At 48.2% G+C, this 14,114-nt stretch overlaps 1 protein-coding gene across 3 annotated transcripts in view; it reads right to left on the reverse strand.

Annotated features, from left to right (window-relative positions):
* The window catches only part of ARHGEF40 (Rho guanine nucleotide exchange factor 40), a 40,475-nt gene that overhangs the window by 3,734 nt on the left and 22,627 nt on the right, over positions 1-14,114 (reverse strand). Inside the window, exons 5-19 of one of the 3 annotated variants that reach the window (XM_081834998.1) lie at positions 13,626-13,731; positions 12,659-12,757; positions 11,604-11,720; positions 11,037-11,135; positions 9,547-9,674; positions 8,448-8,565; positions 6,916-7,517; positions 5,783-6,029; positions 5,206-5,292; positions 4,056-4,280; positions 3,588-3,749; positions 2,617-2,779; positions 1,322-1,474; positions 1,123-1,229; positions 509-562 (exon numbers count right to left, since the gene is read on the reverse strand). In XM_081834998.1, coding sequence (XP_081691124.1) covers positions 524-562; positions 1,123-1,229; positions 1,322-1,474; positions 2,617-2,779; positions 3,588-3,749; positions 4,056-4,280; positions 5,206-5,292; positions 5,783-6,029; positions 6,916-7,517; positions 8,448-8,565; positions 9,547-9,674; positions 11,037-11,135; positions 11,604-11,720; positions 12,659-12,757; positions 13,626-13,731 — 2,452 coding nt within the window. In that variant the 3' untranslated portion in view covers positions 509-523. Of the gene's footprint in view, positions 1-508; positions 563-1,122; positions 1,230-1,321; positions 1,475-2,616; positions 2,780-3,587; positions 3,750-4,055; positions 4,281-5,205; positions 5,293-5,782; positions 6,030-6,915; positions 7,518-8,447; positions 8,566-9,546; positions 9,675-11,036; positions 11,136-11,603; positions 11,721-12,658; positions 12,758-13,625; positions 13,732-14,114 lie in introns of those variants that run through there. The other 2 variants (XM_081834997.1, XR_014150285.1) reach the window with 2 other exon arrangements.

Below are 14,114 nucleotides of genomic sequence, written 5' to 3' on the forward strand. Positions count from 1 at the left end.
TGATTTTTTAAGTATTTAAAGCACTTCAGCTAGATTATCTCCAGGTTTATTACAACAACCCTGCAAGGTAGGTCAATATTATTTCCCCCAATTCTCACAGGTGGGGAGATGAGGCTGATAAATGGCAGTCACCCAGTAAATCCATGCTTGAGGCAAAGTTTAAATCAGTGACTTGCCAGTTCACACTGTTAGCCATTAAATTATGCCAGCTCTGTAGGGACTGGATTAATTTAAAACAATTGTAGTAGCATTAAGACAACTGGATAGCCAGTGAGAACAGCACACAAGACAAAGAGAAGCTGCAGGATGGTGAAACACATATAAACCTGGATAGTACAGTCATACATGTAACATGGATGGAGTGAACTTGAGCAAGTAGTGTGCCTGGAAATAAAGGCTCAGAGAAAGACATGGGGGAGTGCCATGTGCTGCACTTTGGGAAAAAGGTGACAGTAGTTAGGTAAAGAGGGTTGCACAAAGGCAGAGAAGTTTGGCAGGGGCTCTGTACCTGGCCGCCATGGCCTCAGAGTGGGGTCACTGGTTCGTCGGCAACGCCAGAGCTCTGGCAAATAAAGAAAACATATGAAAGCCATCAGGGATGGCGTGGTGAATCCTGGTGGGGAAGGGAGGGGGGCAAGGGTGGGACAGGAGGATTGCACTATCACACACACAAAAGCACACAAGACTTCTGCCCAGGCACACACAGCCACTGGGTTACCAGCACCTAACCCAGAACAGCATGCCCCTGACCCTTTTCACAGCAAGGAGAGATTTGGTAGAGCCCCACTGGTGCTCTTCCCAGACTTAGTGCCTATTTATACAATCGGCAGGATCAAGTGATAAAAATGTGTGGGTGTTTGTGGGTGGGGGAGAGTAATGAGCCTAGGAAGTGGATACCTTATTTCTATAGGAAGTTAGCATAAATGGGGCTGAACTCTTCCTGAGTGTGCTCATTTTGTCTGGATAAGGGGAACCATTTGAACATGCGGCTCTTTCCCTGCTGGCAGCCTGAACCAGTGCACTCCAAGAAGGGCTTTACCACATGATTCTCTCAATTGTATAAATGGACCCATGATCACAGACACCCTCATCAAAGAGCCGTTGGGTGTTGTGTACACTCACCGACTGGGGGTGCCCCAAAGCAGTGCTGCTGCCGGGCAACGATCCTCTTCCTTGCCTAGGTAGCTCTTGGTGGCTTGGGGAGGGTCCATCGGACTCAGACGTCTCGGCTAAGGGGAGCAGCAGAGAAAGGTAGGGGTGAGTGCAAATTTGAGCAGCAACGCTCAATAAGAAGGCAGGGAGAACAGCAGTGTGCACTCACCCCTTGGGATGGGCTTGACATCCAGGTCCCATTCCTCTTCCTCAAAGTGGCCAGGTAACGACAGCCCGGGAGGGGCCCCAGGACTAAGGCCGAGAGGGGTCAGGCGCTGGGCAGGGCAGGAGGATATGCTCATCGAGACAGATGGATGGGCAGCTGAAGAGAGGGAGAGAAAAACATCCAAGGCATTATTCTTAAAAACTGCTCCAAGTGCTATCAGTACCCTTGGCATTCTCCCATCTCACCAAACAGAAACATCTTTCTGGCTTTTCTCTATACTAAGCATTAGGTATAGCACGGAATATTCAAAGAGCTATGCCCTGCTTTCATACTATTCACACACATATTATGCACATGAGTTCATTTTCCATTTTTTTTCTCCACAAAGAGAGGATAGTGCTCAGTGAGGTTATGTGTTGATACCTGAGTTTTCTTCCAGCGGAGGCTGGCTCATTATCGCAAGTGGGGCACTGCCCCATGAATCTCAGCCTGCCCACAACCACCTGTCTGCCGCCTGATAACCAGCCCAGGGAATTAGTGGCACAATCCACCAGCCATCAATGATCCTTTCTTTCCTTTTCATACTGAAAACAGATCTTCATTACAGTAAATGAGAGAAGCACCTCAGAGGAGTGGGGCAGGCCCTACTCTGATACCTGGGCAGGACCCTTCTCCACTTCTCCCTAGTTTGCTCAGGAATATTAACTGAAGTGCCCACGAGACCATCTGTCTACATGTGTCCATCTGTACACCGAGATTTCCACCAGAGACTCTTCTAAGGGCTCCCCTGCCATCTGAGGCACAGCAAGTGGCTGTCAGGGAAAGGGCTTTTTCAGTGGTGGCATCCTTGGTATTGAAATTCCCACCCCAGAGAAGCTTTTCTGTTGCTCATGCCAGTGTCATTATGGCAGCATGCAGAGACCTTTTTATTTCCCCAGATGTCTAGTGCTGTTAATTCTTGCTGGACTGTTTTATTTTGTGCTATATTGCTACATTTCTTGCCTTTAGCTTATTTAGATGTTGAGAATGTATTATTCTCTCTGTTTTAACCCTTTTTTATTGTAAGCTACTCTGATCATTCTAACTACAGGAAGGCAGACAACATTTCATAATAAAATAAATAACCATTCCTCTTTGGAGAGCAGTCTGTGCTCTTGGCTCTTTAACTATTTTCGCTGAAAGAGGAAGAAAGTGAGGAAGAAGATTAAGAGCTTGTTAAAGTGAAGTAACTATCTGCACAAACATTGCCCTGGTACAATTCTCATCCTGCTGGGACCATCTCTTAGGTAGCCACATACCCTGTCTCCATAGCAGTTGGGCTATAACATTTGTCCATTGATGCTTGACTTCAGCAGAGGCTGCCTGCAATGTGTAGGCCTGTCGGCCTGGTCCACGTCCAAACCATAGCTCAAAGCGTAGCCCACTAGGCCCCACACTCTCTGTCAGCCCCATGGATGCTGTCTGTGGAAGAAAAAGAGAGGATAATGAAAAGTTAGGATACGGCCACCTGCAACAAGAAGTAGGAAGTCTATGTTCAAGACTGACCTGGTTCAGAGATAACATTAAGCCAAACTGTGACTTTCTGAATACAGAGGGCAGTTGTGCCCGCCCTATGGAATGCCCTCCTGTCAGATGTCAAGGAAATAATCAACTATCTGACTTTTAGAAAACATCCAAAAGCAGCCCAGTATAGGGAAGCTTTTAATGATGTTTTATTGTGGTTTTATAATTTGTTGGAAGCTGCCCACAGTGATTGGGGCAACCCAGTCAGATGGGTGGCATATAAATAAAGTAGTAGTAATAATAATAATAATAATAGCAGCGTATTTCCCAGAAGGGAAACAGCTACTGCTGTGCTCCTCCTCTAGCCCCGCTGCACTGCTGTGAGCTAAGCAATGGTTAGGCTTAGCATGTTGTCTGAACCCAAGCTTCTGGCTTATCTTGCTTCAGACAAACCATGGTTAATAATCCATTCTTGTTCTTGGTGTATTATGTAATGCCGAACACCTGTCTTTGCTAAATTCAGCTTTCTTGAATTTTAATCCCATTCATTGTTGCACTGGCAGTTCCTTCCCGCTTTGTGCCCTATGCAAATCAAGGGTGGGGATGTATATTCCACCAAACAGGTCCAGCAATTCCATTCCAAGTAACCATTATTCCATCCGTTTATGCCGCAGGAGCCTGTCTTGTGTGTCAGTGCCCTCCTTCCCAAACCACGCAGCTCACGACTCAAGGAAAGGAGCTCTCCATTGTAGACACGCTTGCGCACCTGCAAGGCCTGTTTGCAGACGTAGCCGCCCTCGGGTCCTTTGCACTTGGTGAAGAGCAGCAGCCGTTCAAAGAGGAAGACATGCCGCTGGCACTTACGACGCCCACACACCACGGTGAGCTCGCCACGCTGCAGCAGTGGCCCTTGTTCCGATAGTTTCATCTGCAAGGAAGCAGGAGGGCTGATCAGAGTCATCTGGCTGAGGTCTCTCCCTCCCCCCAACCGCCCCAATTGCAGAAGTGGTCAAAAGTGTCACTTGTCCAGTTTCCTCGTGTGTGTTCCCACTCAGTGTCCTGCACAGAGATCCGAGAGTGCAGCAAGGGCAAAACCTGGCCATGGGCAAGCACCAGAAGAAGGGGATATCTGGTTTGAGTGAGGGACAGGCAGTAGGGGAGGGAGCAGCGCATGCACAGGGAAGCAGCAGGGAGGATGCAGCGCTGCATGCCAGGGGAGCGCCCATGCGCTCACCTCGCAGCCCCGGATCTGCTCTGCGGCCAGCAGGTCCCGGCCTCGCTGCTCCTGGGCCTCCAGCAGCTGCTGGGCCTCCTGCAGGGCTTGGCGGTCAGGCCCCCGCTCCAGCTCACATTCGCGCAGCAGCTCACCCAGGAAGCGCCGGTACCGCTCCAGCTGCTCCAGGGGCACACGCAATGTGTGCGCCGTTTGCCCATCCTCACGCAGCTCTGCCGGGCTCTTCTGCATGGAGGAAGGGGAGACAAAAGGCAGCTGAGCTGGGAGCAGGGCAACAGATCTTCTGCAGAAGTGATGGAACTCAAGGCACTCAATCTCTTGCCCTTCCTTCACCCACCTGCCACAATACCCTGGACTCCTGGATGATGAGGGGTGGTGGGAGGCACCAGGCAGGGAGCTCCCAGGGGATATCCCAGAGGAGGAAGGCTCAAAGCCTGGGAACTGGTGGTGGGACGCTGAGGAGAGGTCAGAGGGGGAAGCTTGGGAAGAGAGGCTGGATGCTGAAGGGGCAAGAGGGTTTAGTGAACAGGAGGAACCTGTGACAGGGAGCAGTTCAGACTCCAAGGCTGAAGCATCCCAGGAGTCTCCCTCTCCGGCTATCACAAACTTCCCTTCTCCCTGGTCTCCAAGAACTCACAGGATAATGATGAGGGCACAACAGAGACCAGAGGTGCGCAGACACATTTTGAGACTGCTTGGGAAGCATCTGGGAGAGGAGGAGCCCTAGGAGGGGGTGGAACACTGGGATCTTCAGTCCTGGCAACTGCTCTATAGGGGCAAGACCTGCGGGGAAGTGTTGCTGAGTTGTATGCAATTTCCTTGAACAAAGAGTTAACTTCACTTACAGCCGACTCTGTCTCTTTATTCTGACCTGCATCTAACTCCAGCCTTGACAATTGTCTCACCCAGAGTCAGAGAGAGACTGATAGGTGCACAAAGTTTTCAAAACACCCACATACAGAGGCCAAGCTCCTCACAAATCAGATGGCTGCCTAGTTGAACATCAAACTCCCACTAAAGATTAGTGCCATGGAAGGATTTCCAATAAGTGGGTCGAAAGAATCTATTATAAGAGAAAGCTATTCTATCAGCAACCCACCCACACAAAGGTCAAAGTTAAAACTCGGTCCCCTGCGGCCACAGATCTTACCTTGCTGGTGGTTCGAAGCAAAGCCAGGGCAGCCTGGAACTTATGGTGCTCTTTGGCATATGTGGCATAAATTTGAAGCTTCTCTCCCTACAGAAGAAAAGAGAGAGAGAGAAATCCCTCATTCATCCAACTGAGCAGGAGGCCAGACATGAGGCTGCTGCAATGAAACAATGTGAAATCTAGCTCATGTGAGGGGGATTATTCCTTCTCATCCCCAACCCACCCCCATTTCCTTTAATGGGAAAATATGCCCCAGAGGTGAGCTCAAAGGACAGGATTGTTATCTCTCCTTCTTTTCCACTTGCTTCTTTCAACAGAGGTCCAATAGGCATTAATTGGGCAATTAAATTCCCCATCATTTTATCTCTGTGCCAGGAAAGGCTTCAGCTGCTACATTCCTATGTGTCAGAATGGTTAAAAAAAACAGGAGCAGAGCTAGTTTAGTTTTTAAGGTTGTTTTCATTCATCAAAAGAAGCAGACCTTCTGCAGCAGGCACAAAGGGAAGAAGGATTTTTCTGTAAGGGAACAACACCAGTGTGCAAGAACAAAATGATATTAGTTGGGGGGGGCACTCACATGTCGCAGGAAGCAGCCCCCAGCACGTGACGGGTGGTTCATGCACCCCTCCAACTCGCCAAGGAAGTAGTTGGTATGGAAAGCCAGCAACTGGTCCCGCAGGGTCCGGAGAGCACTGCCCAAGCACCTCAGTTCGGCCGGCCAGGCCTGTCCCCCAGGTTCTTGGGACAGAGAGAGGGGCTGGGCAAGGGCAGTCAAATACTCCCGCTCACACTCCAGCAGCTCTGCCAGAAGTTGCTGTTGGACCCTGAGGAGAAAGGGGGAGGTTGGAAAAGAATCACACACCCCTCCCCATGGCTCTGATACAAGGCCCATGTCTACTAGCATTGAGTTAAATGGATCTTATCTATTGTATGCTTTTTATCATTTTTACATCCACCACTAGAGTCTTTGGTAAATAAGCAGTGTGTGTGATATATATATATATATGCGCCAGTTATTTACCAAACACTCTGTGCATAGAAATGATAAAAAGTACACACATATATTTCTACAAACATGCACATAAAATAAAACGCAATACCAGTACCAAGCCACTCAGCCCTCCCTGAACAATATAGGGTAGGTGGGTCCTGTGAAGTGAACAATGTTTGTGGGGTGTTGGTGGTGCAATACAGCTGATGATATAGTGCTAGGAGATTGGCTAGTGTTGTTGTTATTTTATTAAATTTACTGGTCGCTTTTTCTTTGCCAAAGGGATCTCAAAACAACTTACAACCAAGACAAACAAACAAACACCCACATAGATACATTTTTAAAAACCCCATTAAAATACTACATTAAAATGCATTAAAAACACCCCACCCACTCCTAAGAGGCCACAGAAAGATGGAGGCCAAAGGCCTGGTTCAAGAGAAAAGCTTTTGCCTGGCACCTAAAGATATATAATGATAGCACCAGGCTAACCTTCCTGGGGAGAGGATGGCAGATCAAATGGCAGACACATGAGGCCTAGCACACAAGCAGCTTCTCTGTGCATTTTAATACACTTACGAAGAAAAGTTTGACCATACTAAACATTAATTCACAGGAAAAGAGGGTCAGGGTGCTATCTTCTCAGCCCCAATCATACTCCTGGGGTAACACAAAGACCGTGGATGGAAAACCTCCCACATGTACCCTCCGCTACTCACCCAAGGCAGCGCCTTCTTTCCGTGCGAGGCGTGGCCCCCCAAGGTGCTTCTGCAACGTGGGTCCCGCTACGGCTCAGCAGCACATGCTCACGGGGAGAACAGCTCCTATCTGCCAGCTCGCGGCTGCTCACCTCCAGGCCGCGGATGTGCACGCTGGGGCGGCCAGGGTCACTCAAGGCCCGCAAAGCCAGCTGGGAGACGGGGGACAGAGATGATTTGGGGCTGCTGGGAAGGCCCTGCCTCTTCTTGCCACTCTCCAGGACGCCGCTTCGAGTGGGAGAACAGCAAGGGGAGGCCTTGGGGCTGGGGTGCGGCTGGAAGAGGGAGGTCAGGCTGCAAGAGGAGCCAAATCTGGACCCCAGGCCCCAGCCGTGCTTGGGTGAGGAGGAGGCACTGATGCTGCAGGCACGGGGCCGTGGGGCACAGCCAGCTTCTGGCATGAGCTGCATCCTCCCTGGGGACTTGGGGCTCTGCAGCAGTGTCCTCTCCAGTGATGCCCCCTCAGCCAACCCTTCGACAGGCCTCTTTGCTTCCCTCTTCTCTTCTACACAGTTGCCAGTAGATTCAAGATGGGCCTTGTTTTCCAGAGCTTGTTCCTGAACCTGTGTAGAAACGGGAGAAAAAGAGAGAAGTAGCAAAAGCTTGGCCAATCCCAGGAGGCTGCTCTCTGTTGACCTCACTGTTTCTTATATCGCCAGTGTACAAATTCCACTGTAATTTAGGATCTTTGAGAACTCCTAAGCATTGCAGTCCCATTCCACGCTCGCAAAATGTGGAGGTGGCATGGCAAACAAACTCAGAAATCTCTCCAGCTGCATCTGATCTTGGAACTGTGCAAAGTGGAAATACTATCAGTGGGTCAATCCAGCCACCCTCTAGAGCTGGCCCTGGTTGCCACTTCAAAGGCCCAAAGTCTTTAGCTTCTGCACAAAGAGAGGTGAAATTCTGAACAAGAGATTTTATCATCACAGCATCTCTATAGTCTCGCCACACCTCTACCACTTCCACAGTTGGTATACCTATCCTGCTTCTGTAACCCCTGCATTTCTTTCACCATAATGCCTCCTCAGAGCCCCTTCAGACATGGTGCCTACATTTATCCCCTTCTTCCATCACCTGCCTGAGGAAAACTGAGCCCTATAAAGCAATGATCTGTGAAGCTCCTCTCATCCCTTTCAACAACTCCCAGCAGGATCAAGACTCATGCTTCAGATGTGACTGTTTGTAGGTGCATTGTAGGTTTTTAGGCCTAGCATCTCTCCCGAACGTCCTCTGCAGAATTCCTCCAGCTTGATTTTTATAGTTCAGTTCTAGGAACAGTAATAATGAGCTTCAGAGGTAAGGCCCAACTTGGCCAATGGTTAGGGATATCAGGAGTTGTAGTCCCAGTGATGTCTTTAAGGCTCCTTCAGCTCAGTTGCCAAACACTAAGAAAAAGAAGGGAAACTCCTCTTCGCTGGTACCAGCTCTTCCAAAGCCCCGAAGGCCGCAGCTTTCCCCAAGGACACATAATGAGGGACTTTAGGAATTACCTGTGTGTTTTCCCGTTCCTGTTGCAGCACCTCCAGGCGCCGGTTGCTGAGCTGGACCAGGCCATGAAGGGCCTCATCCACCTCTTGGTAGAGCCTGGTAGCAGCCACAGCCTCTGTACTACAGGGGGAAAGGACACACACAATTACTCTGAGCCTTGCGGTACGAAGCTGCTGCATGAAGCGAGGAAGGAAGAAACTGGCATGGGCCAGGCTAACGCCAGTGAAGGCCAAACTGAACGTGACCCACTTACGGCCATTCTGGGGAACAATCCCCTTCTGCTCGGCTATTTTGCTTTATGTAACAGAAGGTTCTGTCTGCTTCAATGGAAGATGCCAACGTGTACAAAAAGAGGGTTTGAGGAAAGTTTGGATAAAAATCTGTTGAAAATTCTTTACATGGGACATTCTCCCTGGGCGGAGAGGGACAGGAATCAGCCCTCACAGGCCAATGGCTGCATACTGCTGCAAGTCTTTTCACTGCTCCAGATCAGCTAAAATGTTGCTGCCTTCCCACCCCCACCTTGTGTTTCAGAGATCTTAGGAACAAGCTACACGCTACATATATCAGGGGCTGGTTTTGACCCAGTGGCCACATTTCAATTGTTGAGGGAGTGCTGGGGGGCACCAGTCACAAAATGGCTACCATGGAGGGTGGGGTGTCATAGTGCAAAACAGATGCCATTGTGCAGCATAACATAAAGTTAGAGAGACAGCCAACAACAACAACTTCATGCTTACAGTGGGAAATCAGCTATGTCTAGCTGGTCCTGGTGGTGCAGATCACACAATATTGATTACACACACACACACACACACACACACACACACACACACACTGGAAATCAAGCTGCTAAGCTACCTTCCCTGCCACCCACTCACACACCAATTAAGCATCCCCTCCAGATACGTAAGCACATAACTGCAGGATTACTCCAACACGCAGGAAGGTTAATTGAACAGCAGTGAAGTGTATTATACAATAGCTTTAAAAGCTATGCATAAGTGCTGTTGTTATTTTACATAACTCTGCTACAGAACAAATGGGAACAGGGGACAAAGGGAACTTTCTGCTATGATGCCCTGCAGCCCTGATCCTCACCTGCAGGGCCCCAGGGGGGGCAGCCGTGCCAGCAAGGCCCCCCCACGGCGCTGGAGTTCCAGCAGGCGCGGCTCTGAGAGGAGCTTCTGCATGGTCTCTTGGTGCAAGGTGATCTGGGCCGACAGTTCCTACAGGGGTGAGATCCTAGCAGTTAGGACAAGGCAAAAGGAATGGGTTGGGGGATAGTGGAATGGGAATTCTGACTTCAACGACAGAAAAGAAACTATGGCAACGTGGTAATGCTGCATACCAGCGCTGACATGACTATCATAATAACTAGCATAGAACAAAACAGCACAGCAACACAACCAGTCCTGACTCCTCCACCCAACATGTTTATTCAGAATTCATCCTGATATGTTTGCACCAAGCTAATACAGAGGTTAGATTGTATCCAGTCTTTATTGAGCATTCATGCTGATTTGTTTACGGAGCAGTTAGAGATACAGTCAAACCTCGGATCCCGAACACCTCCATTTTGGAATGTTTTGGCTTCCAAATGCAGAAAACCTGGAAGTAAATGTTCTGGTTTTCAAACGTTTTTTGGAACCCAACATCCGACGCAGCTCCACTAAGTGCAGGAAGCTCCTGCAACCAATCGGAAGCCGCGCCTCAGTTGTCAAACATTTTGGAAGCCAAACGGGCTTCCAGAACGGATTGCGTTTGACAACTGAGGTTTGACTGTACTAGGGAATAAATCACTAAAGTCATGCACATTCTGTGCTTTAAAAACAGGAAGGGGGGGCATTCAGATCCTCAGTAACCCAAATACTGCAGCAAAAACCCTGGTTTCTACAATGGCCAAATAATTAAGCAAATTTGTTGATATTCACCTTACTTTGAATAATTTTTACAGCCGCTGCTCATCAAAGGGAAGAGCAAAGAGATACACAAAGTGGTGAAACCTCACTTCCTGACCACTAGAAAACTTGGTCAGTTACCCCAACCCTCCACAGAAAACTAAGCAGCCTGCACTCTGAAGTGGTACAACCGAGATGTAGGTTTATTTAGTCACTGTCTTAATTTTTTCACCCTTATTACTGTAGCGGTACACAAGGGAGTATCTGCAAAAAGATTCCAGTCTTTTTTAGCATGCCAAGCTGGAGTTTCCTCACGCTATATGATTCTTTCTAGGACTAATGCAAAATACATGAATTACATACAGGCCTGAGGCCAACTGAACCAAAGTTCAGTCCCATCTTAGTGTCCCCATCGGAATGGTTATGCTGATGCTTTCACAGTAGGTAAGTTTGCATTTCTATGCACACTTACCTGAGAGTAAGCCCCACTGTACTCAATCGGGCTTACTTCTGAGCAGACATGTCCGTATCTTATTTAAGACTGTAAGTCGTAACAACTATAGAACCACAAGTGAACCAGAGAAACGTACAAATCCATAAACAGAAGTATCACACATCACAAAAACAAACCAATTACTTGCTATGTTCCTGCACCCTCATAGTCTCTGGAGAACCACCACATGAGTTTACCTCTTGACTTGACGCTGTTCCCACTGCTTCAAGGTGGGCACTGGCCTCGCACACAGCCTGTAGGACACTACGACAGAGTGACTGCAGTTGCTCAAGAGCCTGTGCAGAGAGAAGAGGTGGGGCGGAGGAAGATAAGTACCACAGAAGTGCCGAGCTGGAATATACATGAAGGTCACCCAGAGAAAATGCCTTGTGAGAGAAGGAGGAGTCACAGTGGCCCGTTGTCATTTGTGGTTAGTGGTCTGTGGGCCCACACGAGACCCAAGTTAACACAGAGTCTGGATGCAGCTGGAGTGGGGTGAGAAGGTTCAAGGATATGCTGAAAGCCAGTAAGGAAAAGGCTACCTATGGACACGACGCCGAAATTTGTGGGTGCCCAGCTCCTTCATGGGAAGTTTTGTGGGTGATGTGGCACCCAGGGAGCCGGCGCCTATGACATTTACCGTATACCACTAGGAAGGAAAGGCAGGGGGATTCTGTGCAGGGCTGCGGGGAGGCTGCCTTGGTTCCATGGATGAACCATGTGCAGAAGCGCACAAGGTCCATTTCCTTGTTAATGTCTCTTACCTGGTGTTCCTCAACCCATTTGCGTGCTGAGTAGTTCAGGGTCCCTCCTAGTGTCGGAGTCAGCTGGTCCAAAGCCACATAATGTGGCAGTTCAGGAAGAGAGAGAACTCTGACCTCCTGTGGGGAAAGGAGTCTATTAGGTCAGAGGCAATCCTGCCTCCTTGCATCAGTGCCTAACCCCAGTCCCTTCACCACCCATCTTCTGCTCCACTCGTGAACCCTAGGTTCAAGTTAGGCCCAAACTAACATTAGAGAAGAGAGGGGCAGTCCTTAGCTATTTATAATTATCACACACACACACACACACACACACATATATATATATGGACACACACACACACACATCTTGGAAGTACAGTTATGTACGACAAAGTACAAATTATGTTGTCTCTTTCAGTGTTCTCTCTGCAGTATTTTGTCATGTTTATATTCTACTATTTTTATTCTGCATATAGAGTGCTGGCTGGGGCTTAGGAGGCCTGGATTAAAATCCAATAACATCCAACTTGTTCTTCAAAATGAGGCTCTACTCATTGTTCCCATGAGCATTCCTGGTACAGGGGCATGCAACAGGGCCTTCTCTGTGGTGACACCCCAACACTAGAATGCTCTCCATTTGGCGGTACATTTTCCCTCCTTCCTTTATACATTGAGGCACTAGCCGAAGATGCTTCTGCTAGGCTTTTACAAAACGAGTAAAGTTGCTTCAATACCTAACAACTACAGGTAAGGTTTTTGTGTTTTAATGGTTCTGATATTTTTAAATCATATTTGGCTATCTGTTATGCTTTATTTATTGGAAGTACTTTTTTATTGTGCATTGCACTGGGATCCCTTGGGAAGAAAGGTGATTCAGAAATGCAGTCAATAAGTGACCTTTCCCCCTTAGCCATGAAGTTCACTGGGTGACCTTGGGCCAGTCACAGTCTCTCAGCATAAGCTACCTTACAGGGTTGTTGTGATGGTAAAATAGGGAGAAAGGGGGCTATGTACACTACCTTGAGCACCTTGGAGGAAAAAGTGGTATATAAATAATAATAAATAGGAGAACTTACCGCAGCAGGTTCCAAAGCCAGCTCCTCTTCATGGGGTACAAAACGGTCATCAGGTGGCAATATCACCAGCAGCTGACGGATGGGGGCTGGAGAACTCTCCTAAAAAGATAAAGGATTTTGCTTTATGGAGGCGTATTTGCATAAGGCTTTCATAGAGTAGGAAGAAAAGATGGGAGGTTTACAGGCAGAGGGAGAAAAAGTTGTGGATTGGGGAAGAGGAGGGGGCCTTGGACATAGGGCATAGCCACAAGAGCTGCAATGTTCTGTGGTATGCAAGAGGCAACAAGGGGTCACAGAAAGGGCTTCTTAGCAGTGGCTCTCAGACAACGAAATGGAAAAGCCAAAGCTTTACCGTATTGCCACCCCATCCCTCCTCTGGGTGGGATAGAAATTTAATTAATAAATTAATATATTCTCAAAAGGGTGGAAAGCTTTGTTGTTGTTTTAATCCAGTACAGTGGTACCTCGTGTTAAGTACTTAATTCGTTCCGGAGGTCTGTTCTTAACCTGAAACTGTTCTTAACCTGAAGCACCACTTTAGCTAATGGGGCCTCCTGCTGCTGCCGCACCGCCAGAGCATAATTTCTGTTCTCATCCTGAAGCAAAGTTCTTAACCTGAAGCAATATTTCTGGGTTAGCGGAGTCTGTAACCTGAAGCGTATGTAACCTGAGGTACCACTGTACCATTTTGATGTCCAGGGCAGAAGTGTTGGTGATCACTTTTCATTATGTAATCGTAATCATCGCCATGATCATTACTGTTATTATGCCATTATACATACCTATCCTAAATATGGAAGGCTGTGACAGTGAGAACCTTCTCCTCCCCCTCCCCTTTACATTCTGAAGATATTGCCATAATAAATTATTGCTGCATCAGTAAAACCCACAGCCTGTCTACTGAGAACAGGAGCAGAAAACACGAGGACACAGATACAGAGCTCCTACAGTCAAGTCAGGAAGATACCTGGAATGTCCTAATGGCCGGCAGCAGCACAGGGGCCTGGAGGGCCCAGTCATCCACCTGGCTCAGGTCCAACAATAGTGTCAACCCACGGGCCTTCAGCTCTTGCCTGGAACAATTGTGGAGAGAAAAGGGAGAAATGGAGCTGCAAAGTCATCAAAGGGGCAGCAAAGTCAGTGTACAAAAGCTGGTCAGCATATTTCACTTGTAAAGGGCTTCATGGAAGCATAAGGCTTATATTATCCTCACAATAACCCCACTCTAGGCCACAGTTGTACAGATGAGAAAACTGAAGAAATTTCTGTGTATATATATATATATATATATATATATATATATATATATATATATGCAGGTTTTGGTGTCCTCGGGTGTCTTCCCGTGTAAAAGTTGGGGTGTCTAGGCGACGTTTCGACGAGGTCTCACTCGTCATCTTCAGGCTGGTGCTTTCGGCTTCTTGTTACTGGAACAGAGCAGGATCTCAGTGTTTGA

The sequence above is a fragment of the Podarcis erhardii genome (genome assembly GCF_964252035.2).
Source record: "Podarcis erhardii genome assembly, chromosome: 13".
Classification (NCBI taxonomy): domain Eukaryota; kingdom Metazoa; phylum Chordata; class Lepidosauria; order Squamata; family Lacertidae; genus Podarcis; species Podarcis erhardii.